We start from the raw sequence: 21,302 nt of genomic DNA on the forward strand, positions 1-21,302 counted from the left end.
GGCCAGGTTCAAGTGCTATCTATGATTGGCAGCTAAAGAATTTTGCCTTGATTCTGGAAAGGGGAATGACCAGGCCTGTTTGAATTGGGAATGATGGCTCTGACTTCTTATGTAGACACTGAGGAGATTATCTGGGCAGCAGGCAATGAGTCAGAAGATAAATGCAAGAATCCAAGTGAGAAACGGTGAGACTATGAAAGGTATTAGTGCAAAGAATGAGAGGAGAAGGTGGATTCAATGATGGTGTCAGGACGACCCACATGTTGGCTAAGGTAGGAGGTGAGGGAAAAATTCAGGAGTTGTAGGTGGTTGTAGGCATCCCAGCCTAGGAAGGTTGTGATGTGGTTGAGTTGATAAAAGAATCAAGAGAGCAAAAGTAGATTTAGGTGGGAAGAGAGGAAGTTCAGTTTAAACATGTTGCATTTTAGGTTCCTGTGGCACATTCCTAACAGGCCAGTCAAAAGGCAGAATTGAAACTCCAGAGAGGGCAGGGTGGGAAATTCAGCCTTGAGAATCCTCTCAGAATGAGTGTAAAAGTCCCCCAGACTGAATAATTGTCCAAAAGTACTTCTTCACCTGGTGTCCACTGACGCCCAAGGGCTCCATGGATAGAAATGTACTTAAATGTAAGTAGCTTTTCTGTAATCCTATTTTGTATTTTACATATTGAAAACTGTGATTCTAAGAAGGGACCATAGACTTAAGCAGACTACAAAGTGGGCCATGGCACAAACAGAATTAGAAACCCGGAGCGAGAGGGAAGTGGGCCTAGCGAGTGAGGTCGATAAATGACCGTCACAGGGCACCCAGGTCCTGGCTGAGGTTGGAAACCACAAAGGTGCTGCAGCAACGGTCCACACATGTATTGGATCCTGTGATAGCAACATGTGATGGATGATTTTGAAGAGGACTTTCTTTTCCTAGAATTCATGCGGTGGCAGGAGCACTTAGAAGGTGCTTCTGTGAGTTCTTGTTTCTTTTCTGAGGTTGTGACCTCTCCACTGATGAGTCAGATTTATAGTGCATTCCGTGACTGGTGGTTTGAAAACATTGTCAGCAGAGGAGCCTTTCTTTTCCCTCCACATGAAATTTCATGCAAAATCTCAGTATGTAAACCTGATGGGCTCTGGTTAAAACAGAGGTGGACAGCTCTGCCCACTTAGACTTTCCCAGAAGCTCGCTCACCTCTCTTCACTTCCCCAGCCAGGAGCTGCCTGAGGTCTTCTGAATGCTTTAGTCTGCATACAATTTGAAAATCACTGCTTTAGATTAAACACTTTTCTTTAAAAGTAGACACAGAAGAGAAGCATGGCAAAATTTTTGAACTTTATGAGGAAAAAAATAGACTTCTTGTCCTAAAATATGTCTTCAAAATAATGTCAATTTTTCTAACACAGAGAATCATGTTTTAAAAAGGAAACCCAGATATGTATGAGCTTAGAAACGTTCAAAGCTGAGCTTGGTCTGTAGGCGGCATGTCTGCCTTCCCCAGTGGTATATGTGCACCCAGATAGGATGATACAGGAGGGACACGTTCAGACTGTTACTTCCATTGCTACACTATGGTAGGAGCCATCTGTTCTGAGGATAGAGAAGGGGAGCTCCTGACAGTTAAGAATCCCACCTAAATGCTTCAAGTACTTCCCTTCCAGGCTATCATTGACTAAAAGCTGGATGTAACATAAATAATAAAAGAAGAACCATCTGGAAAAATAAGGGCTAGCAGTTGAGCTCCACAGAAAGAAGGGCCAGTATATATTGTGATTAAGTCATTGTGAGATTAGAACTATTTTATTGAAGATAACAAATTACCTTAGTCTATAAACCTTTTGAATTATAAAATCCAAAAGTGAAATAATCCCAAGGAGAAACAATGACACCAGGCATGTGATTGGTCAGAAAAGTAGCAGACCATTTAACATGAGAGTAAGTATATGAAAATGATCCAAACTATACAACCCCAAGGAATCATTGTATACAACTCAGAAGTCATTGAGCACATCTTCCATTGCTCCTAGCCCCTCCAGTCTCTCCCTATCTTATTACCTAATTTTATACTCTTCATTGTTTTTATCAATATGTAAAGCTGTCTTCTCTACTAATTTGTGTCTGTTGTCTTCTTCCTACCTCCCATAAGAATATTCTTTAGGTCACAGATTTGGTCTTTCATGTTTATTGCTCTAGAACAGTATATGTCTCATAGTAGCTGCTCATTAAATAACTGACCTGACCAACCAAGTTGGTATAACTGATGGAAAAAATTTATAAATCTGTCCAAAACCTTTCATAAGGAAATTGTTAAAGTTTCTCCACTTTGAGGTCACCTCTTTCTAGTGGAAGCACAGTTTCCTCAAAGGTGACCCATGTTGGCTTTCTTTCTCCCTAACAAGTCTGGACAACATCAGTTTTTAAACCATTATTTTCTAAATGCACTTTGCTACCCTACTTTCCCCTGCTTCATCTTTCAACTTCACTCAGATGATCGGGAGATAATCAGTAAACAACAGCATTCTCTCTAGCCCTGAGATGACAGAAACAACCGCAGAATTAGAAATAAGTGAAGATATTTCCGAACACAGACAACAGCCAAAACTGACATTGAAGATTCAGAAATAGAACAATCATTAAGTATTAGGCTGCTTATTACAAAAAAGGATACCACATTGACTGTTTATTCAATTTAATTTGTTATTTAATTTTATTCAATTTAATTTTGTTGTTCAACAAAAAACAAAACTTTTTTTCACTCCTTCAGCCCAAAAGAGGGAAGGAGAAAAAATATATAGCAGGAAAATCAGAGAAGAGAAAAGGAAACAGAAAGAAGAAACAAGAACACAACAATAGACCACAAAGGCAGTGCCAGAACTCAGAGGGGCGGTGGGACTGGTGAGAAACACAGGCAGTGAGAAGCTAAAGAAAAACAGAACAACCACATGAGGAATGAGGGAAGAAAGTCTAAAGAACATCTCGACCTGGACAGTCAAAACTCTCAGCATCACTGCAGTTTAGTCAAGTAGTGGTTTTAGACCTTTAGCCTTCCATAGCCCGTCAGTCACCCCAACAGCTACAGATCCCTCTTTTACTGTATTTCTGGGGTCCACCCATTTTTATTGTCGTGGTGACCACCAAGGAACAGCCTCCATCACCTTATGTCTTCATTGTCTCTGCCTCTCGCTTTGACTCTATTTTGTCCTATGTACCAGTGACAGGTGAATCTTCCTAAAATACCACCACGGCACATCATTCTCTAGTTCAAAACCATTTGTTGGCTCTCTTGCCTGTGAGCTAAATCCCTTCAGTTCATAGTTCACGTGCTCCACAATATGGTCTCAATCAGCCCTGTTTCTCAAGAATTCCTCATACTAAACTTTCACTTCAGCTACACTGATCCACTGCTGTTCTCATAAGCACACAGTGCACATTCTTTCCTTCATTACTTGCCCTCTGTATCCCTTTCGCAAAACATCCTCCACTTGCCCTTTCCTGATATAAAGTTGATTTAGGGAAGCTTTTCCTGAAATTTCCAGCCCACAGGGACGTCCTAGAAGTCCTTCCTTAAACTCCTGGAGTACTGATTTGCACCATGCATTCAACATATATAGGTAGCTTTATAGTGCTATCTCTCTGAGGCTTTCCACCACACTTTAAAATTACATTGGAGGGTTCTTGACAGCAAAGACCTTATGTCATACGTCTCTATTCCTATGACTTAGCTCATGGGAGATAATAAATGTTACATAATAAATGTTAGTAGTAGTTGTTTTGTATGACCAAGTGAAAACGCTCAATAATATTTTTCTTATTCAATATCTTAATCTTTGATGGACAATCTAATCTCTCCCTAATTTGAATGCATGGGGACTCAAGAAACTGTTGCAGAGAGGATTTGGGTGTGTACTGTTCTGTGGTCTCTCTGAGGCTGATTCTCAGTCTTCGTATCACTGGAATAAATATAATGCTTCTTGAAATTTGGCATCTCTTCCTCCTTGGGTACTTTCTGTTTCCCTTTAAGATGTTTAAAAATACTATTAGAATCAATATCCTTTCTGTGACTAGCAGTGCAACTGAATCAATCTTTTCTCCTCTGGTTTCTCTTCCTTTAACGACAGATAAAGAGGAAGTGCAGAGGAAGCGGCAGAAGCTCATGCCCAATTTCTCGGATAGCTTCGGTGGTGGTGGTGGTGCCGGGGCTGGAGGCGGAGGCATGTATGGCAGTGGCGGTGGAGGAGGGGGTGCTGGAAGCACCGGTCCAGGTACGAAGCAGGTCTATTCTTTCTAAAGCTTTTTCACATCAGAGACGGACACATTTTCTTTTTCTAGATTTCCCAGCTTGTCTGTGGGTAGAGGGGCTATGACATTATTGAGTAGGATATGTTAAACTACAACTTCCCAACCAATATAATTTTTTTGCAAAGAAATGCCATGTTCTTTTTGCAATATGTAGATAATACTAAAAATTATAAGAGGAGAAAAAGTCACCCACAGCCAGTTACCCAAAGAATACCTCAGTTAACATTTTGGTATATTCCCTCTTTATTTTTGGCATAGTTGTCTTGGTATTCTTTGGAAACATTGAAAATTATAGAAAATTTGAAAATACATAAAATCTTGCCATCGAAGGTTAACTACTTCTAACTTTTTTCATGAATACATTATAATATACATTTATGCATTTTCCCGAGTACAGCTGTGCATATCCTCCTTATACACATTATTTTAATCCATTTACTTGTATTAGCTATTTATTATTAGGTTGGTGCAAAAGTAATTGTGGTTTTTGTAATTATTTTTAACATTTTAAACTGAAGTTACTTTTGCACCAATGTAATATTATCGCATCCTGATTGTGTATAGAGAATCATTATGCTGTTTTTCTAACGGGTTACCATAAGCATTTCCTCTTGGTAATATAATTTTTTAAGTATCATTTTAACGACTCAACATTTCATAAAGCAAACAGACCATAATGTAACTTGCTTGACTGTTGTTTCCTGATTTTTATATAAAATACTATACTGAACTCTTCTACCACATTGCTTTTCTTTTATTCCAGATAATTTTTTAATTAGATTCTCTGAAGTAAAATTATGTCAGAATATATCATCTAATACCAGCTACTTTCCCAAAGAGTTTTACCAATCTATGCCTCTGCCAAAAATGTGTGGGAATGAGCAGTGGTGGCCATGTTTCCACTGAGAAGTCACTATGTCTTTTTGTACTTTGTTTGGTTCAGTTTTTATCTCCAGAGGTTATTTTCCTGTCTTCTGTGTCAGCAAGTCTGAGTTTGGGTGGTGACCATTCTCTGTTAGCCTTTCCTCTCCATGATGCGGGAGATTTTGTCCAGAATGGACTCCCCTATGCTGCCCCAAGCCTGGGCACTGCCTCAGTAAACTTTGCCAGATTAGAATTGTAATCATCCATGAACCTCCATGATGCATGTTACTGTCAACAGAAGCACCATATCAGCCATACTGCCTTCCCACACCAAAGCGTGGCTCACTTAAGTTTGTTGAGTCTTTGTCAAAAAAACAACAACAAAAAAAAAAACACATAATGAGGGTTCCTTTCTTTTATTTTCTATTTCAGGATATGGCTTCCCCCACTATGGATTTCCTGCATATAGTGGAATTACCTTCCATCCTGGAACCACTAAATCTAATGCTGGAATGAAGCATGGTAAGTAATAATTTTTTTGTTTTAATACTGAGGAAGGAACAAAAAACTTGATGCCAAAAGGTTTATTATCATAATTTATCATAACATTATCATCTTGAAACAATTTGATGAATGCAAATAAACTAAGAAGATACTTTTCAAAAAATATATTATTTCCTGGGAAGAGTATAAATTCTACTCCTGATGCTATGTTTATGTTTATATATTTACTTTGTAAATGGCTTAAACAAGGGGAAGAAAAGAACATTAAAGAAGGACATACAGAGACGTGACTATTCAAACATAAAAAAGTCACCAAACTTACCTGCTCTCTTTTCTTAAATACTATACTTTTGAAGACATTTTGAGTTTTATAGGGATAGCATTTTCCCATCAAATTCATCCCCTAATTACCAGGTATCATACCATGTGTTCTAAGTTTATATTACATGTCTATTCTAGTGTATCCATTGAAGAAATAATACAGTGAAGTCTTCCTTTGTATTAAATGCTTATTTTATGTTAGCTGTTTTAACATGTTTTAATGGTAAACTTCATGATTGCTCTGTAAGGAAAATATTAATATCTCCATTTAACAGCCAGAGAATACCGAGGTTCGGAAATGTTCAGTCACTCACTGAAGACACATATCTGTTAGTGGCAGAACCAGGATTTAAATCAGGTCTGCCTATGAAGCCTAGGTGCTCTCATTGTACCTGTCACATAACACAGTCAGACCTGAAAGAGCATCGTCAGAAACGGTTCACTGGATAGCTCCTACACTAAAGAACAGGAATTGAGATCATGTCTTTACAATTCACTTAGTTAATTAGCATAAGGAAAAAAATAAGTCCTCTGCTTTCAAGAACTTTATAAATTCCACTTCCCTGCAATTCACAGAAGAGCTTTATTTCATTTTCCCCTTTACAGATGAACAGAATGAGATGTAAGTTTTCAGAAGTATAAAAAAAAAAAAATGTTTTTTAACACCTTAAAAGTTCTCATCACAAGAAAAACAATTTTGTAATTGTATATGCTAATAGATGTTAACCAGACTTAACGTAGTGGTCATTTTACAGTACATACAAATATCAAATCATATTGTACACCTGCAATTTTAAAAAGTTTTTTTAGAAGTGAAAGTTTAAAATATCTCCAAAACTTGTTACGTATGACCATTTTAAAAGGAATTTTAAATTGCTGTTTTTCTTTTCCCTTTGCAGTAAACTTGCCTCCCACGTTTATCTGACCTTCATTAAAACAGTGAATTATAACTTAATTAATAGATTTTACTGAGAAAAAGCTGATGTTTTTGCTTTTCTCTTAGGAACCATGGACACCTCATCTAAAAATGACTCTGAAGCTTGTGAGGAGAGTGATGACAGAGAGGCTGTCAATCTCTCCAGGAAAGTAACTGAAACCACAGAACAAGATAAGGAGTCCAGCAATGAGGATGATGAGGTTACTCTGACGTATACAGTGGGAGTAAAGGAAGAGAATTCTAGGTTTCAGGGTAAGTGAACACACAGATGATTACATTGTATTACTTGGCGAGGGGATGGGTCAGCTCTAGGTATAGAAGTTATTTCCATATGACTGGTTTTATTTTTTATTAATCTAAAGGTGATGTATCAATATTTAGTTCAATGTGTTCTTCAGAGTCCTATATGCCTTTTGAAAAACATGTGTCAGGTCATTTTATTCACATTAGGATTCCCATTTTCCCAGTATTATCTTTGAATATAAAGTACAGAAATTTACATATGCATTCTCCAATCATAATCATGCCGTTTCAGGGTATCGTGAAAGATAATCTAATTCATTTCTATCACAGAAAATAGAAAACAGTTTCTATAACTTTAATAGTCTCCCCTCTCTAGACGGCAGTTCAACTGTCATACTAAAGTGGAACTTGGCCTCAAAATAAGAACTTTTCTTTTTATCCTGATGCCCTTTTTGGAGAATTAGGATTAGGAGGGACAGTGTACTTTTGTGTGTATTTTGAAGTAGTAGCTGTTAGAGTATGTGTAAGGAATCTAGGTCATCCTAGATTATACTCAGAAAACTTTCTGTAAAGGGAAAGTTAGGAAATATTTAGACTTGGTGGCTACATATGGTCTCTAGCACACATTTTTTACACCCCTTTAAACATGTACAAACCACACTTAGCAAGGGGGGCATATAAAAACCAGCCATGCACAGGATTTGGCCCTCACGCCCCAATCTGCCTACCCCTGACCTTCAGGAAGCAAACTTTACAAAAACACCAATGGCTCATGGAAACTCTGTCTATGGCAAAAACTGTGTTTTTTGGCACTTGGCCTAATGAAAGAGTTGTTCAAGAACTCCAATGAAGGCTATCCAAGATGGCGGAGCAGATAAACACTGTGCCTGCATACTTCTGTGAATACATTAAAATTACAACTAAATTATAGAACAAGCAACCTGGAGAACCATCTGAAGTCTAGCCAAACAGAAATCTTATAACTAAAAATATAGAGAAGAAGCCATGTCAAGACCGGTTGGAGAGGTGGAGATGCAGAACGGGCTCCAAACCTCCCTGTGTCAGTTGAGAATCAGGAGGGATACCTCAGCTGCGGCGGTTCCCCCCGGAAGAGAGAGGGACCCCAGGCGTCCACACCAGGCTCCCCAGCCCAGTGTACTGGTGCTGGAAAAGGAGCCCCCACAACATCTGGCTGTGAAAAACAGGGGATTCTGACCGTTTGGGTGGGACCAAAAGCTGCAGGAAACCAACACGTCCATTTAAACAGCCCGCACACAGACTCACTCGCTCCCTCGCAGACACTCACCTTGAGTTCCAGCGCAGGAACGGTGACTGGGAGGGGCCTCGGAGACATACAGAGTAAGGCAGACTCAGGTGTGTGGCTTCACCGGGAGGACTGGAGGACAGTTGGCATTTTCCCGGTGAGGAGGCCTCCTCCCATGCAGCTGGCAGGAAGGCGCCATCTTTGCTGTGTTGAGTCTGCCTCCCTCTGGCCAAATCTGAATCAATGATCTGGTGAGTACCACTGCTTCACCTGCTGACTCAGCGGAAACGCTGCCCGACCCCGCTCTCACACCGCCGGAGGTAGTTTTCCACAAGCAGCCAGCCCCTCCCAAGTTGCACTGTTTCTTATTGGAGTCTGGCAGACTCCAGGAAGGTGGCGACTGGCCTCAGTGTGCTCTGAGACTTTTGCTGAGTCACTCCAGGCTCAGCACTGGCACCAAACCAGAGTCTATATTAACCTGGTGACCACAATTCCTCCCACTCTAGTGAATACCTGAGACCCTGCCTCACCCAACTCCAGTACCACACGAGGCTTTATCAGTGGCTGAACCTTAAGGGAGCCAACAGGTGGAAGCAGGCTTCCAGGTGTCCTCACTTTTTGCAGAGTTACTGCAGGCCTGGTACTGGTGGCAGCTGACTTTGGTTAGCAGCATGGCCTCTCCCACATGCCTCTAGGTTTAGCACAGGCAGCAAACAACTGCAGATTGCTTTGTAGCTCCTCCCAAGTAGCCTCCAGCCGTTTACAAGCAGTGGCTGACCTGGGCCTGCACTGGAGCCCCTCTCAGGAGGCTACAGAGCCAACATACTTGGAGGTTTGCTTCAGACCACAGCAAAGCACCACCCAGTTAGCCCCACAAGTGGCACAGAGGGTGGTCTCAGCAGGCAACAGAGCCCATTGGAATGAATCCCACTCAGTGGGGTAAGCCTCTTGCACAACAGCTATAGACGTGGCCAAACCCCACAGCCAATCAGCCTGAGAGTCAATCCCACTCACTGAAGTGCCAACAGCAATCAAGGCTCAACTATAACAGGTGGGTATACACAACCCACACAAGCGACACTCCTGGAGCATCCGGCTCAGGTGCCTAGGGAGACTATGCCTCTGGGCCCCACAGGACACCTACTATATAAGGCCACCCAGCCAATACTGGGAGACATAGCAGATCTATCTTATACATAGAAACAAACACAGAGAGTCAGCCAAAATGAGGAAACAAAGAAATGCATTCCAAATGAAAGAACAGGAGAAAACTCCAGAAAAAGAACTAAACAAAATGGAGGCAAGCAACCTACCAGATACAGAGTTCAAAACAATGTTTACAGGGATGCTCAAGGAACTTATTGAGAACTTCAACAAAGAGATAGCAAGCATAAAAAAGACATAGAAACCATAAAAAAGAACCAGTGAGAAGGAAGAATACAATAACTGAAATGAAGAATGTATAAAAGGGATCACCAGTGGACTTGATGAAGCAGAGGATTAAATCAGCAATTTGGAAGACAAAGCAGAAAACACCCAATTGGAACAGCAAAAAGAAAAAAGAATTTTAAAAATGAGGATACTTTCAGAGACATCTGGGACAGCATCAAGTGGAACAACATTCACATCATAGGGGTACCAAAAGGAGAAGAGAGAGAGCAAGAGGTTGAGAACCTATTTGAAGAAATAATGACTGAAAACCTCCCTAACCTGGTGAAGGAAATAGACGTATAAGCCCAGAAAATGCAGAGAGTCCCAAACAGGATGAACCCAAACAGGCAACAGGCCTACACTAAGACACATTATAACTAAAATGGCAAAGGTTAAAGACAAAGAGAGAATCTTAAAAGCAGCAAAAGAAAGGCAACTAGTAACTTATAAGGAAGCTCCCGTAAGACTGTCAGCTGATTTGTCAACAGAAACTTTGCAGATGAGAAGGGATTGGCATAAAATATTCAACGTGATGAAAAGCAAGGACCTACAACCAAGATTAGTCTAGCTAGCAAAGCTGTCATTTAAAATCAAAGAATAGATAAAGAGCTTCCCAGACAAGAAAAAGCTAAAGGAGTTCGTCACCACCAAAATGAGTATTACAAGGAATGTTAGAGAGACTTCTTTAAGATAGAAAAGAAAAAATCAAAATTATGAAAAGTAAAATGGCAATAACTACGTATCTATCAAGTTACTTTCAATCTAAATGGATTAAATGCTTTAATCAAAAGACATAGGAGGCTGAATGGATAAGAACACAAAATCCTTACATATACTGCCTACAAAGATTCACTTCAGATTGAAAGAGACACAGACAGAAAGTAAAGGGATGGAGAAAGATATTTTGTGAAAATAAAAATTTAAAAAAAAAAAAAGAAAAAAGCTGGGGTAGCAATACTTACACCAGACAAAATAGACTTTAAAACAAAAGCTATAAGAAGAGACAATGAAGGATCCAGTAATCCCACTGCAGGGTTTTATCGAAGAAACCCAAAATGCTACTTCGAGGGGACACGTGCAGCCATATGTTCATTGCAGCATTATTTACAATGGCTAAGATGTGGAGGCAGCCTGGGTGTCCATCGATGAAAGAATGGATAAAGAGGAGGTGGTATTAGGTTGGTGCAAAAGTAATTGCGGTTTTTGCAATTATTTTTAACCTTTTAAACTACAATTACTTTTGCACCAACCTAATACATATATATTATATACATATACATATATATTATATACATATACATATATGGAATATTGCTTGGCCATGGAAGGGAATGGATTCTTGCCATCTGTGGTGGTATGGATAAACCTGGAGGGTATTGTGGTGAGTGGAGTACATCAGACAGAGAAAGACAGGTGCAATGTGATTTTGCTTATATGTGGAATCTAAAGAACAAAATTTACAAACAAAACAGAAACAAGTTCATAGATACAGAAAACATTTTGATGGTTTCCAGATGGGAGGGAGGTTGGGTGTGTGGGTGAAAGAAGGGAAAGGGATTAGGAAGTAATTTGGTTTTTACAAAGTAGTTATGGGGATGTAGGATATAGCATAGGGTATATAGTCAATAACATTGTAATAGTAACTATGTATGGTGTCAGATGGGTACTAGATTTGTTAGGATGATAGATGGGAGGAGATTGGGGGGCAGGGTGAAAAAGGTGAAGGGATTAAAAAGTACAAATGAGTAATTACAAAATAGTCATGGGGATGTAAAGTAAAGCATAGGGAATATAATCAATAATACGGTAATAACTATTTATAGTGCTATGTGGGTACTAGACTAGTCAGAGGGAATCACTTCTTAAATTATATAAGTTTCTAACACTATGCTGTACACCTGAAATTAATATAAAATAATTCTGAATGTCAAAAAAAAGACTCCAATGAAGAATTATTCCACCAAGAGATTGCTTACTGATTATCTATGGCAAAATCCAGTTAACATTATTTAGAGATTGATTGTTCCCCTTAAAATAAGACATTTCTGAACTTCTTACCCCTAACAAACTGTAGACAGATTTTTCAGATCAGCCTCTATGTTTATCAGTGAGCCAATGTCCAGTTGTGCTTTTTCTAATGAACACAATCCAGAAGCATCGAAAGGAACACTTTCTGTAAAACAATGTGTGTCAAGGTATCAGAACACTGGTGCTGATGGTTTTGGCCTCAGGACGCCATACTTGTAGAGCGACTGTAGGAAACTCACCTGTGATCATGGTCATTGCCTTGCAGATAACCTCTTTCTAGAAAAGGCTATGCAGCTTGCCAAGCGGCATGCCAATGCTCTGTTTGACTACGCCGTCACAGGAGATGTGAAGATGCTGCTGGCTGTCCAGCGCCATCTCACTGCGGTGCAAGATGAGAATGGGGACAGGTAAGGAAGAACTTCTGACAACAAGGGTAGTTTTAAGGTAGGAAAGAGAGATAATCATTGTATGCATACTGAAAAGAGAATTGATCAAAATTATTGGGTCCTGTAACTAGAACACTCTCTCAAGGAAAATAATGTGTCAATAAGGTTGAGTGGTATAATTTGCTTCTTCAGTCCTGTGGCTCTCACCTGTTGGATTCAAGAATAGCTGGAATACTCATCTAAGAGTACAACATTCTGGGCAAGAAGACTAAGATGTGTGTGGGGAATAATAATTTTTGATAAGCCTTGCTTTACTTACAGGAATAAAATTTAGAATATTATTTAATAAAAAAATATTTGTGTATTGGAATACTAATATTTTCTTTATGTAATAATATAATATATACATAATGTAATAATAAAATTTGGTCCTACCAAATCCCTTAAGCAGTTGTTATCCCAACTGTATATTTGTAATGACAGTATACTCAAGTAAAAGCCCATTAACTGAACATGTCTGATCTTGGAAGCTAAGAAGGGTTGGGCCTGGTTAGTACTTGGATAGGAGACTCCCAGGGAATCCTGGGTGCTCTAGATTAAATTTAAAAAAATTTTAAAAAAGACAGCACAACAACAAAATGATTAAGAGGTAATTGTCATTCTTTCCCAGTTACTTGTTCCTTCTCTACTGCCTCTGTTAATGGTCACCAGTCTGTGAGTGGATCAGACTCATGACCTCTCAAACCCATATTGTGTGGGAGTCTTACAATCCCAACACCATGCCTCCCATTCTTGCTGTGACTGAGCTTATAGTTGCAAAGCCACCTGGCTTCTTTCTAAAACAGTTCTCTTAGTCCTTTCATTGAGATTTCTAAAATGATCTCAAAAGCCTATAAAAATAACAAGAGACAGCAGCCCTCAGATTCAAGTCAAGGGCCTTATCTAAAGCCTTCCTAAAATAGTGTTGACAATGAGAAATGCTTTTCTGTGAAAGAGCTCTTGAGTGCTGTGTTTTAAACGTCTGTTTAAAAACTGAACCAAATGTTTTAGGAAAGTGCCAACCTCAGGGTTTCAAACAGAGACCTCTGTTCTCATTCCTTGCATCGTAACCAAGGATGTGGTATAACCACTGGCCTTGTTATACAGTATGAGAGGAACTGGTACAGCCTTCTTTGTGTAATGTCATGAACAGCAGAATGTTTTTTAACAGGGTTAAATTATCCAGTTAGCATTCAGTAGCATATAACCACAAGGGAAAGCAGTTAACCAAGACAGGACAGCAGCATTTCAAATGACATTTTCAAGGACCTGCTGAATTGACGAGTCTAAGCAAGACGAGCACATACAAGTTAGAAAAGGACTGTCAGTGTTTGAAAGAAGAATTGTGACAAGGGATGCAAGACTCATGTATTCAAGTGGGTGCATTGAGTGGGGGGGGGGCATAGACATGTGTAAGGACCCTGGACATATATGGAGGGGCTGAAGAGGTGGCCTTCCCTGCCCAAGCAGGAAATCAATACTTAGAGTCCCCTCCTAGGCCCCAGACATACTCGTACAAGCAGGCTCAGGGCTTACCAGCTAGAGACCAGAGAGCTGAGACTTGGGGAGACCAGAGGAGTCCTCGTAAGAATGTAGATAAGGGATAAGTTTTGCCTTCACAGCTCAGGCCTCTTGTTTTCATTGAGTTTGTCATATTCGGCTAATAATCTGAATCCTGTGTCTATTAGTCATCACAGAAAATACAATAAAGAAAAAATATAATAAAAACTTCTGGTATTGGGGAAATTCCCATGAGGGTGTGAGGATTTATGGGGGAGGGGTGATGTACTTCTCTATGAAATGCTGAGCTGCACATGGAAATTTTTAGGCAGCTTTTGAAGTGCGGCCTTTTTCTTGGTATATGTGCATCATGTCTGCGTCAGACTTAGGCCTTTTTCAGAAGTCTTCTTCCAGCCTCACATTTCAAAAGACAGTAGTGAAACTCTGAAATCATGCATTGAAAAACATCTCTTAAGGAACAGTCACAATTTAGTTTTTTAGACCCTCCTGTGCCAGTGTCAATCCCAAGTAAGATACACTTGCTATTGTTAAGAAAGAGACCTGGATAAAATGACAGCTAATATCTTTAAATTAGAGAAAATCCAGCCTGTGCCTCAAATCCCAGATGTGCTGCCACCATGTGATACTCTGAATCTGCCCATACTCCAGCGTATCTGTCCTCTTAGGTGTTTTATCTACAGCTCTGCAGAGCAGAACACATGTACCCCTGAAGCAGGATAGCCTAAGGGATTAAGAGATGGCTTTGGAGCAGTACAGACCTGGGCTTAAATCCCAGCTGTGTGACCCAGGTTGAGTTCAGTTTCATCATCTGCAAAATGAAGATAATATTACCTACCTCATAGGTTTGTTGTTACAATAAATGAGATAATATATGAAAAGTGCTTAGCATAGTCTGGTGAATAGAAGCTCAAACAAACAGTAGCCACTTTTATTGTTGTTATTGTTGAGTCCTTTCAAAATAATTTAAATAGTATAAGTATTTTTAACAATTAAAAAGAAAAATGTTGTTCCTTGGAGTGATGCTTGGCACCTGCCAATATTTTTGACCTCATTAGTGTAAGCCCCTAGGTTCCTTCTTAGCATCCTTATTTGAGGGCTCTAAGGCTGATCCAGAGAGAACCAGCCTCCAGAGAGGGAGAAAGATGAATAGGAACCTGCAGTTCCACAGTCAAGCACTATACTTGAGGGGAGACAATTGCTCTGCCTAGGAAGTTGGGAAAGTCTTCTCTGAGGATGTAAGGTTTAAACTAGAGTATGAAGGATGGAGAGGCATTGTCCAGAGGCAGAGAACAGGAGCAAAACCATTCCAGGCAGAGGGAATATTCACGGGGAAGAAACACAACCACATTGTTCCTTCAGAAGTTCGCTTCTAGAATCTTCTCCCAGTAGTTAATCACCTGACTCTATTTTCCCCTCTTGGGATCTCAGAGATCTTAAAAAGCCACAGGAGTGTATTTACAGGAAGGTGGCAGGGCTAGGTGAGGGAATGACATTTTTCTGAACAGATCCTAATTCAGGCATTTGACATACATCATCTATATGTCAGGGAAAGTCAGGGAAAAGTTAGAGGAGAAAATGCCCTGAAATCATAGTATAGAGGCAGAGTTGGGATTTGAACTCAGCTCTCTCTGCCTCCAAGCCCAGGTGCCTTCCACCTCAAGGGCTCAAACCTGGATGCCCCCAGAGACCAGGCATGTACTGTAAATGAGTGGGGCAGCCTTGGGCAGGAAGAAGAGCATCCCCACCTCAGATTCAGATTTGATAGATTCAAAACACATGGGGCCAAAGAAAACTAGGTGTGAGAGTCAGATGCAGTCTGCAAGTCTAATCATTATCTTGAGAGGTTGTGTTTTTTTTTAATTAACACTTTAGTTGATTATTGCCATTATGTTTTTGTTCCAGTGTCTTACACTTAGCAATCATCCACCTTCATGCTCAACTTGTAAAGGATCTGCTAGAAGTCACGTCTGGTTTGGTTTCTGATGACATTATCAATATGAGAAATGATCTCTACCAGGTAAGCAGAAATATATCAAGGAGACAAATGAAGAAAAATCTATAGCTTGTGCGTGCGTGTGTGTGTGTGTGTGTGTGTGTGTGTGTGTGTGTGTGTGTGTGTGTGTGTTTCTAATAACGTTAACAGTAGCACACAAAAAAATACGACAAAAACATCTTTTCAGGTAATATCCTAAAAGCCCATTACTCGGGAATGTTCTTTTATGAATTAGGATGCTTTGATCTGTGGGTATAATATTATAGCAATCAACACACAGTGAAATACAGAATCCTGCTGGGGGAAGGCAAACTTTAGAAATCCACCAAAGAGTCAATCCATTTAGAGGAGAACCTAGCATAAGTGCATCACATCTGTCAAGAAAAATAAAATAGGAAAACATTAAGTTTGAAAAGCAATAATTTACAGGTATTTTGAAATCTGCTAAAACACATTTTGACAACATCTCAGTTAAATGTATATCAAAAAAATGTGCTGAAATCAGACTACAAAAAGATAAAAAAGGCTGTTGAGGAAAAAGTGTCTTTCAAAACACAAAGATAGTTCAAAGCGAGGAAAACAGGAGACACCAGAGTTTTGTCTAAATCAGGTTTAAACAGAAATTAGGTGGGCTCAGAAGCAACTTGAACTCCATTACAGAGGTCTTCAGATTTACAGAGAGAAGTTAGCTGGAGACTCAGTGAGGCTGCCTGATGGGCACAGGCAACTGTCAGGTGAAGAAAGGAGATTAAAATTCTATGGGCAGAACCCAAGCCTGGATGTTGGGTGTTGGGAGCCCAGAAGACCTGGGCCAGCCTCTCTGGCTAAGGGACCTGAGGGACAGCACTAACATGAGGTGAGGAGGGTCCTCTCTCCAGGGCTGCTCCTGCCTCCCTCCCCTGGGCGCCTTTCCCCTCCTGCTCACTTTCCTGGCCCCACCAGTCTTCCTTCTGTACCAGTCTCCTGGTCTCTCCCTTTTCTCAGCTTTCCTGTTTTCTCCTTCCCTTCACTCGACCCAAAGTGACTTTGCAGTCCTTGGCCTGGATGGTATGCTTAGATGCCCAATTAAAGCATCTCTCTCACTCTAAAAATACGGCAACACTCTTGTATCATTACTTACACAATAAAGGTGCCTGTCCCAGTTCTCAATTTTTAAAGCAGTTGATACGAATCATTTTTGTTTCCTCAAAGCAAAAGTACTAAAAGGTTTACATGTAGCTCTCAATAGGTTTTTATTTGTGAATAGGTGTTTCCTGAGGGGGGAAGCCATTTCACATTGGATGTAAGGTTTCTTCTCTGGCTGTCGTGCTTACTATCAACGGAAAAATGAAGTTAGGGATTCCTCACTGGCTCGTAATATAAAATAACTAGGATGAGGTCTAATTTTAGACATACCACATTTAAAGGATATCTTCTTCAAATAGCTTTCGTACCATTTTGAGGGTTGTTGGTATTTGGAAAGTCATTTAGCCCATTAAGCTTGATTTTCTCAGGCTTCTGGACTCACTGATCCTTTTCACCATCACAAGTGTACAAATCAAACTAGGAACAGGATGTTGTTGTCACTTCTCAGTCCTCCTTTCAGAAACTGTTTAACTTCACTGCCTGTAGGTCAGATTCAAGAAATCACTTGTATTCCTGTTTTTAAATAGGAACTGCAGAGGCCACTGTATGACAGGATTAGTAGTTGTGATTTATTATGTCCAAAACTTACTGTATCATTTTGGTTACATACATTGAGACTCTCTAGTGGGCTAGAAACGTTGAAACCACCACCTTTGACACTTCTGCACCTTCTGATTTGGGGACTCTTGGAAGAATGCAACATTTTTTCCCTCCCTTACCATTATCATCAGTGGGTAAGGATTCTGGATCCTCTGGTATGCCTTCTAGGTCTCAAACACACACCCAATGGCAACTTCTACTTGAGAGCTAGAAACCGCTAAGACTTGGACTTTTTGTCTGCTGTAAAGGTTCTCTGTAACTCTTCTTGATGGAAAATTATACAGTTCTCTCATTTATTTGGATGATTTGGCAATTGTCTTAAACATTCTCCCAAAATACCCTTCTCTAATCTTAGTACATTTCTGTAGCCATCTGTCATGATCAAATCTTTCTCCCCATCCACCCTTTAGAGACACATTCAAAATAATCCAAGTCCACAAAGGTTGAAGGTTTTGAAATCTGTACCCTTTAAACCCTGTTTTTCTCTCCTGTTCCCCTCCCTTCCAACGTAGACAACCACTTCGTTGCATTTAATATGGGTTGTTTCATTTGCATGTGTTCCTATAAAACATTAGTGGGTTTTTTATTCATGTATTTTTTTCTTTTATGTTTTTTATTTATTATAATATATATTCATAGTTTTTCAAATGGCACATAAGGGTATGCATTCCTTGACGAATCCAAGTTGCCCTCCCTGGCAGCATTCAAGTTTCCCAGTCCCACTCCCAAATATAACTATTGTGTTTATAAGTATTTTCCCCGGTACTGACTACATAAACATATAAACCTTAAATAGATAGATATTTTAGTATATTCTCACACACTATCCACATTATATTATACATACTGGTCCTGTTCTGCATTAACCTTTCCCTTTAATTTTTAATTTGATGTAATTATAGATTCATAAGTGGTTGCAAAAAACGTACTAGGAGGTCCCATGTACCCTTCACCCAGTTTCCTCCAATGGTAACGTCTTTCATAATTATAGTTCAGTATCAAAACCAGGAAATTGACATTGATAAAATCCACAGATCTTATTGGAGTTTCACTAGTTTTACATGCATTCATTTGTGTGTGTCTGTATAGTTCTTCGTGCATGTATTATTAAAATGCATAAGTGGCTTTGTGCTACATGTCACTATATTTCTACCTTCTCTGTTTATGGGATTTACCATGCACCTGTGTTTATAGCTAGTTCATTGTTTCTGTTCCTGAAGAGAATTCCACAGTGTACATCTTCCACCTGCAATGTACATATCTCCTCAGCAGTGGACACTTAGCCAACTTCTTGCTTCCCATCTCCATAGACAATACTGCGATGAATATCCTCACCTATGCCCCCTTGTGGATTTGTGTCACTCAGACATATATGCAGGAGTTGCTGGGCATTTGTCTGCTTGACTCTGCAGAATGTCTGTATATGTCCACATGCTGACAAGCATAGCATAAGGGTTCCTGGATCCCCACATTGTGTAATTGTGTAAGATACAACCCTGGGGTTTAAGATCTAAAGCCTTGAAATATCATAGAAAAACTTTAATGGGACCATGGGAGACGCTTTAAAACAACAAAAACCCTCTCTTACTCATGGTAGAGAATTTGTATGATATGAATGGTGGAAGGTTTTACAATTTCAGATCTTTTCTCATTCTCTTTCCTTTTCCCATCTCCCCAGATAGCATTCCTGATTAATAAAAACAGCTTTTATTTACTTACTTAGTTTATTTTTCAAGAGGAAGGTTCTCGGTTACAATATCTCAAGTTTTTAGGACATCATTCCATTTCAAGCTGGGGTATAGTCCTAAAAGACAGAAAGAAATAAGGAAGAGAGTATAAATCAGGCAAAAAAAAAAAAAAAATCCTGTCTTGTTTCTGCTCTGTTAAGTAATCCCTGTGATTGAGACTTAGACAACTAAGCATCTTTCATCCAGTTCTCATGTGCTCTGGTCCCTCTGCACCAGCCAGGATGAGGCTGTTGCTTTTGAGGCTGTTGCTGCTACAGTAATGGCTAACTGAGAGGGACAGTTTAGGCAAATTGTCACTACACGGGCTGAATTTCACAGGCTCCTGTGAAATAGACTGATCTGTATAAAAATATATTGCTGTTCTCTGTCAGTGACCTCAATTCTTTGAAAGATGCTTTCGTGATTGTTTTTCTTACTCATTTTGAAAACAGGCAGTTTTCAAAACATCTCATTTGCATTTGCTGAGGTCCTACTTTGTGGGCAGGGGAATCAGATGGACTATTATTTACTTACCTATTAAGTGTCAGCATGTCAGTTTGTTTGTTCATCTGAGCTGTCTCAGTGAGACAGTTCTATTGTCCTATATGACATTTAGAATCCTTTATAGTGGGGGTGGGAAGGTTCTATTAATTGGTCTCAGTGGAGCCAGTCCACGGAACAGTGTTTTTTAATTTAACAAATTTATTTTCTATGTCAACATATGACAGCACCTTTGTTAATTGATTTCTATTGAGTGGTTCATTTAAACTTCTTCAGTAAAACTGTAGCCTTGATTTAACACATGGAATTGTCAGCTGAAGATGGAATCCTACCAGAAATTCAGGAAAACTAAATTTACTAATAGATGACTTAACGAGTTCAACAGTGAGTGGGTTGGAATGAGAAACAAGAAAGCTATTAAGAATTGTGTATAGAAAAATGATCTTAATAATTAAATGGCTGAATATTAGTCCAGTATATTTATTGCACAAGCATATGATATGCAACAGGGAGTAATTCATTGGCAAAAGTGAGAAGTTAAGCCGGGAATGGAAAATGGCCCACAGTATGACTCTACCTACTGCAGGAGCAGTTGCCAAACCTGTGCGTTACAAGTGTTTGCTACTGACCAGTGTATCTCCTACCCCTTGTCCACTTCCCAGACGCCCTTGCACTTGGCCGTGATCACCAAGCAGGAGGCTGTGGTAGAGGCCTTGCTGAGGGCGGGGGCCGACCTGAGCCTCCTGGACCGCTTGGGGAACTCTGTCTTGCACCTGGCTGCCAAAGAAGGACATGATAAAATTCTCGGTATTTTACTCAAGCACAAAAGGACAGCACTACTTATCGACCACCCCAACGGGGAAGGTAAGAGAAAATCAAAGGTCATGGTATAACTTTATCCGCTTTCTATACAGTTAATAGGTATTTGATAAATGGGTGTCGTTATGATTTGATTTGCACCCAAAGTGCTTTCCTTAGTCACCTGGAGTTCATCCCCACTTGTGGGACTTTCTGTTGCTCATCTTTAAAGATGGTTTGGGATAGTTAGGAGGAGGAAAAAGCAGGGGCCTGAGCAAACACTGGGCTTGAGGTGTAGAAAGCGTCATTTATTGGAGAATGTTTATTTGCTCTCATGTCTCCTGAGAGCATAGAAGGTGACTTGCAGCAGCTGTGAAGACTGGGGGGCGCTAGAGACTCTCAGCACTAGACCCGCCAAAACCCACCCGTGGGCCTTCCCTCCCTGAGGGCTGCCCGTGAGCAGCCTTCCCGCCCCGTGACTGTCCCTGTGCTTGGGCCGCAGGTCTCAGCGCCATTCACATAGCCGTGACGAGCAACAGCATGCAGTGTCTCTTGCTGCTGGTGGCCGCGGGCGCGGACGTCAATGTGCAGGAGCGGAAGTCGGGGCGCACGGCACTGCACCTGGCTGTGGAGCGCGACAACATCTCCTTGGCAGGCTGCCTGCTCCTGGAGGTGAAGGATGCACTTACTGGCCTTTGCATTGAATTCCGGGGGTGGGAGTGGCGGGGAG

General features: G+C 40.3%; 1 protein-coding gene across 3 annotated transcripts in view; it reads left to right on the forward strand.

The window, feature by feature from the left end:
- NFKB1 (nuclear factor kappa B subunit 1) overlaps nt 1-21,302 on the forward strand; it is a 115,066-nt gene that overhangs the window by 84,331 nt on the left and 9,433 nt on the right. For all 3 annotated transcript variants that reach the window (XM_019738929.3, XM_019738928.3, XM_074323026.2), the window contains 7 exons: nt 4,110-4,253; nt 5,587-5,676; nt 6,983-7,168; nt 12,148-12,289; nt 15,731-15,845; nt 20,437-20,638; nt 21,075-21,244. In XM_019738929.3, coding sequence (XP_019594488.2) covers nt 4,110-4,253; nt 5,587-5,676; nt 6,983-7,168; nt 12,148-12,289; nt 15,731-15,845; nt 20,437-20,638; nt 21,075-21,244 — 1,049 coding nt within the window. The remainder of the gene's footprint in view (nt 1-4,109; nt 4,254-5,586; nt 5,677-6,982; nt 7,169-12,147; nt 12,290-15,730; nt 15,846-20,436; nt 20,639-21,074; nt 21,245-21,302) is intronic.

The sequence above is a fragment of the Rhinolophus sinicus genome, chromosome 1 (genome assembly GCF_057876585.1).
Source record: "Rhinolophus sinicus isolate RSI-liver-muscle chromosome 1, RSI-T2T, whole genome shotgun sequence".
NCBI lineage: Eukaryota > Metazoa > Chordata > Mammalia > Chiroptera > Rhinolophidae > Rhinolophus > Rhinolophus sinicus.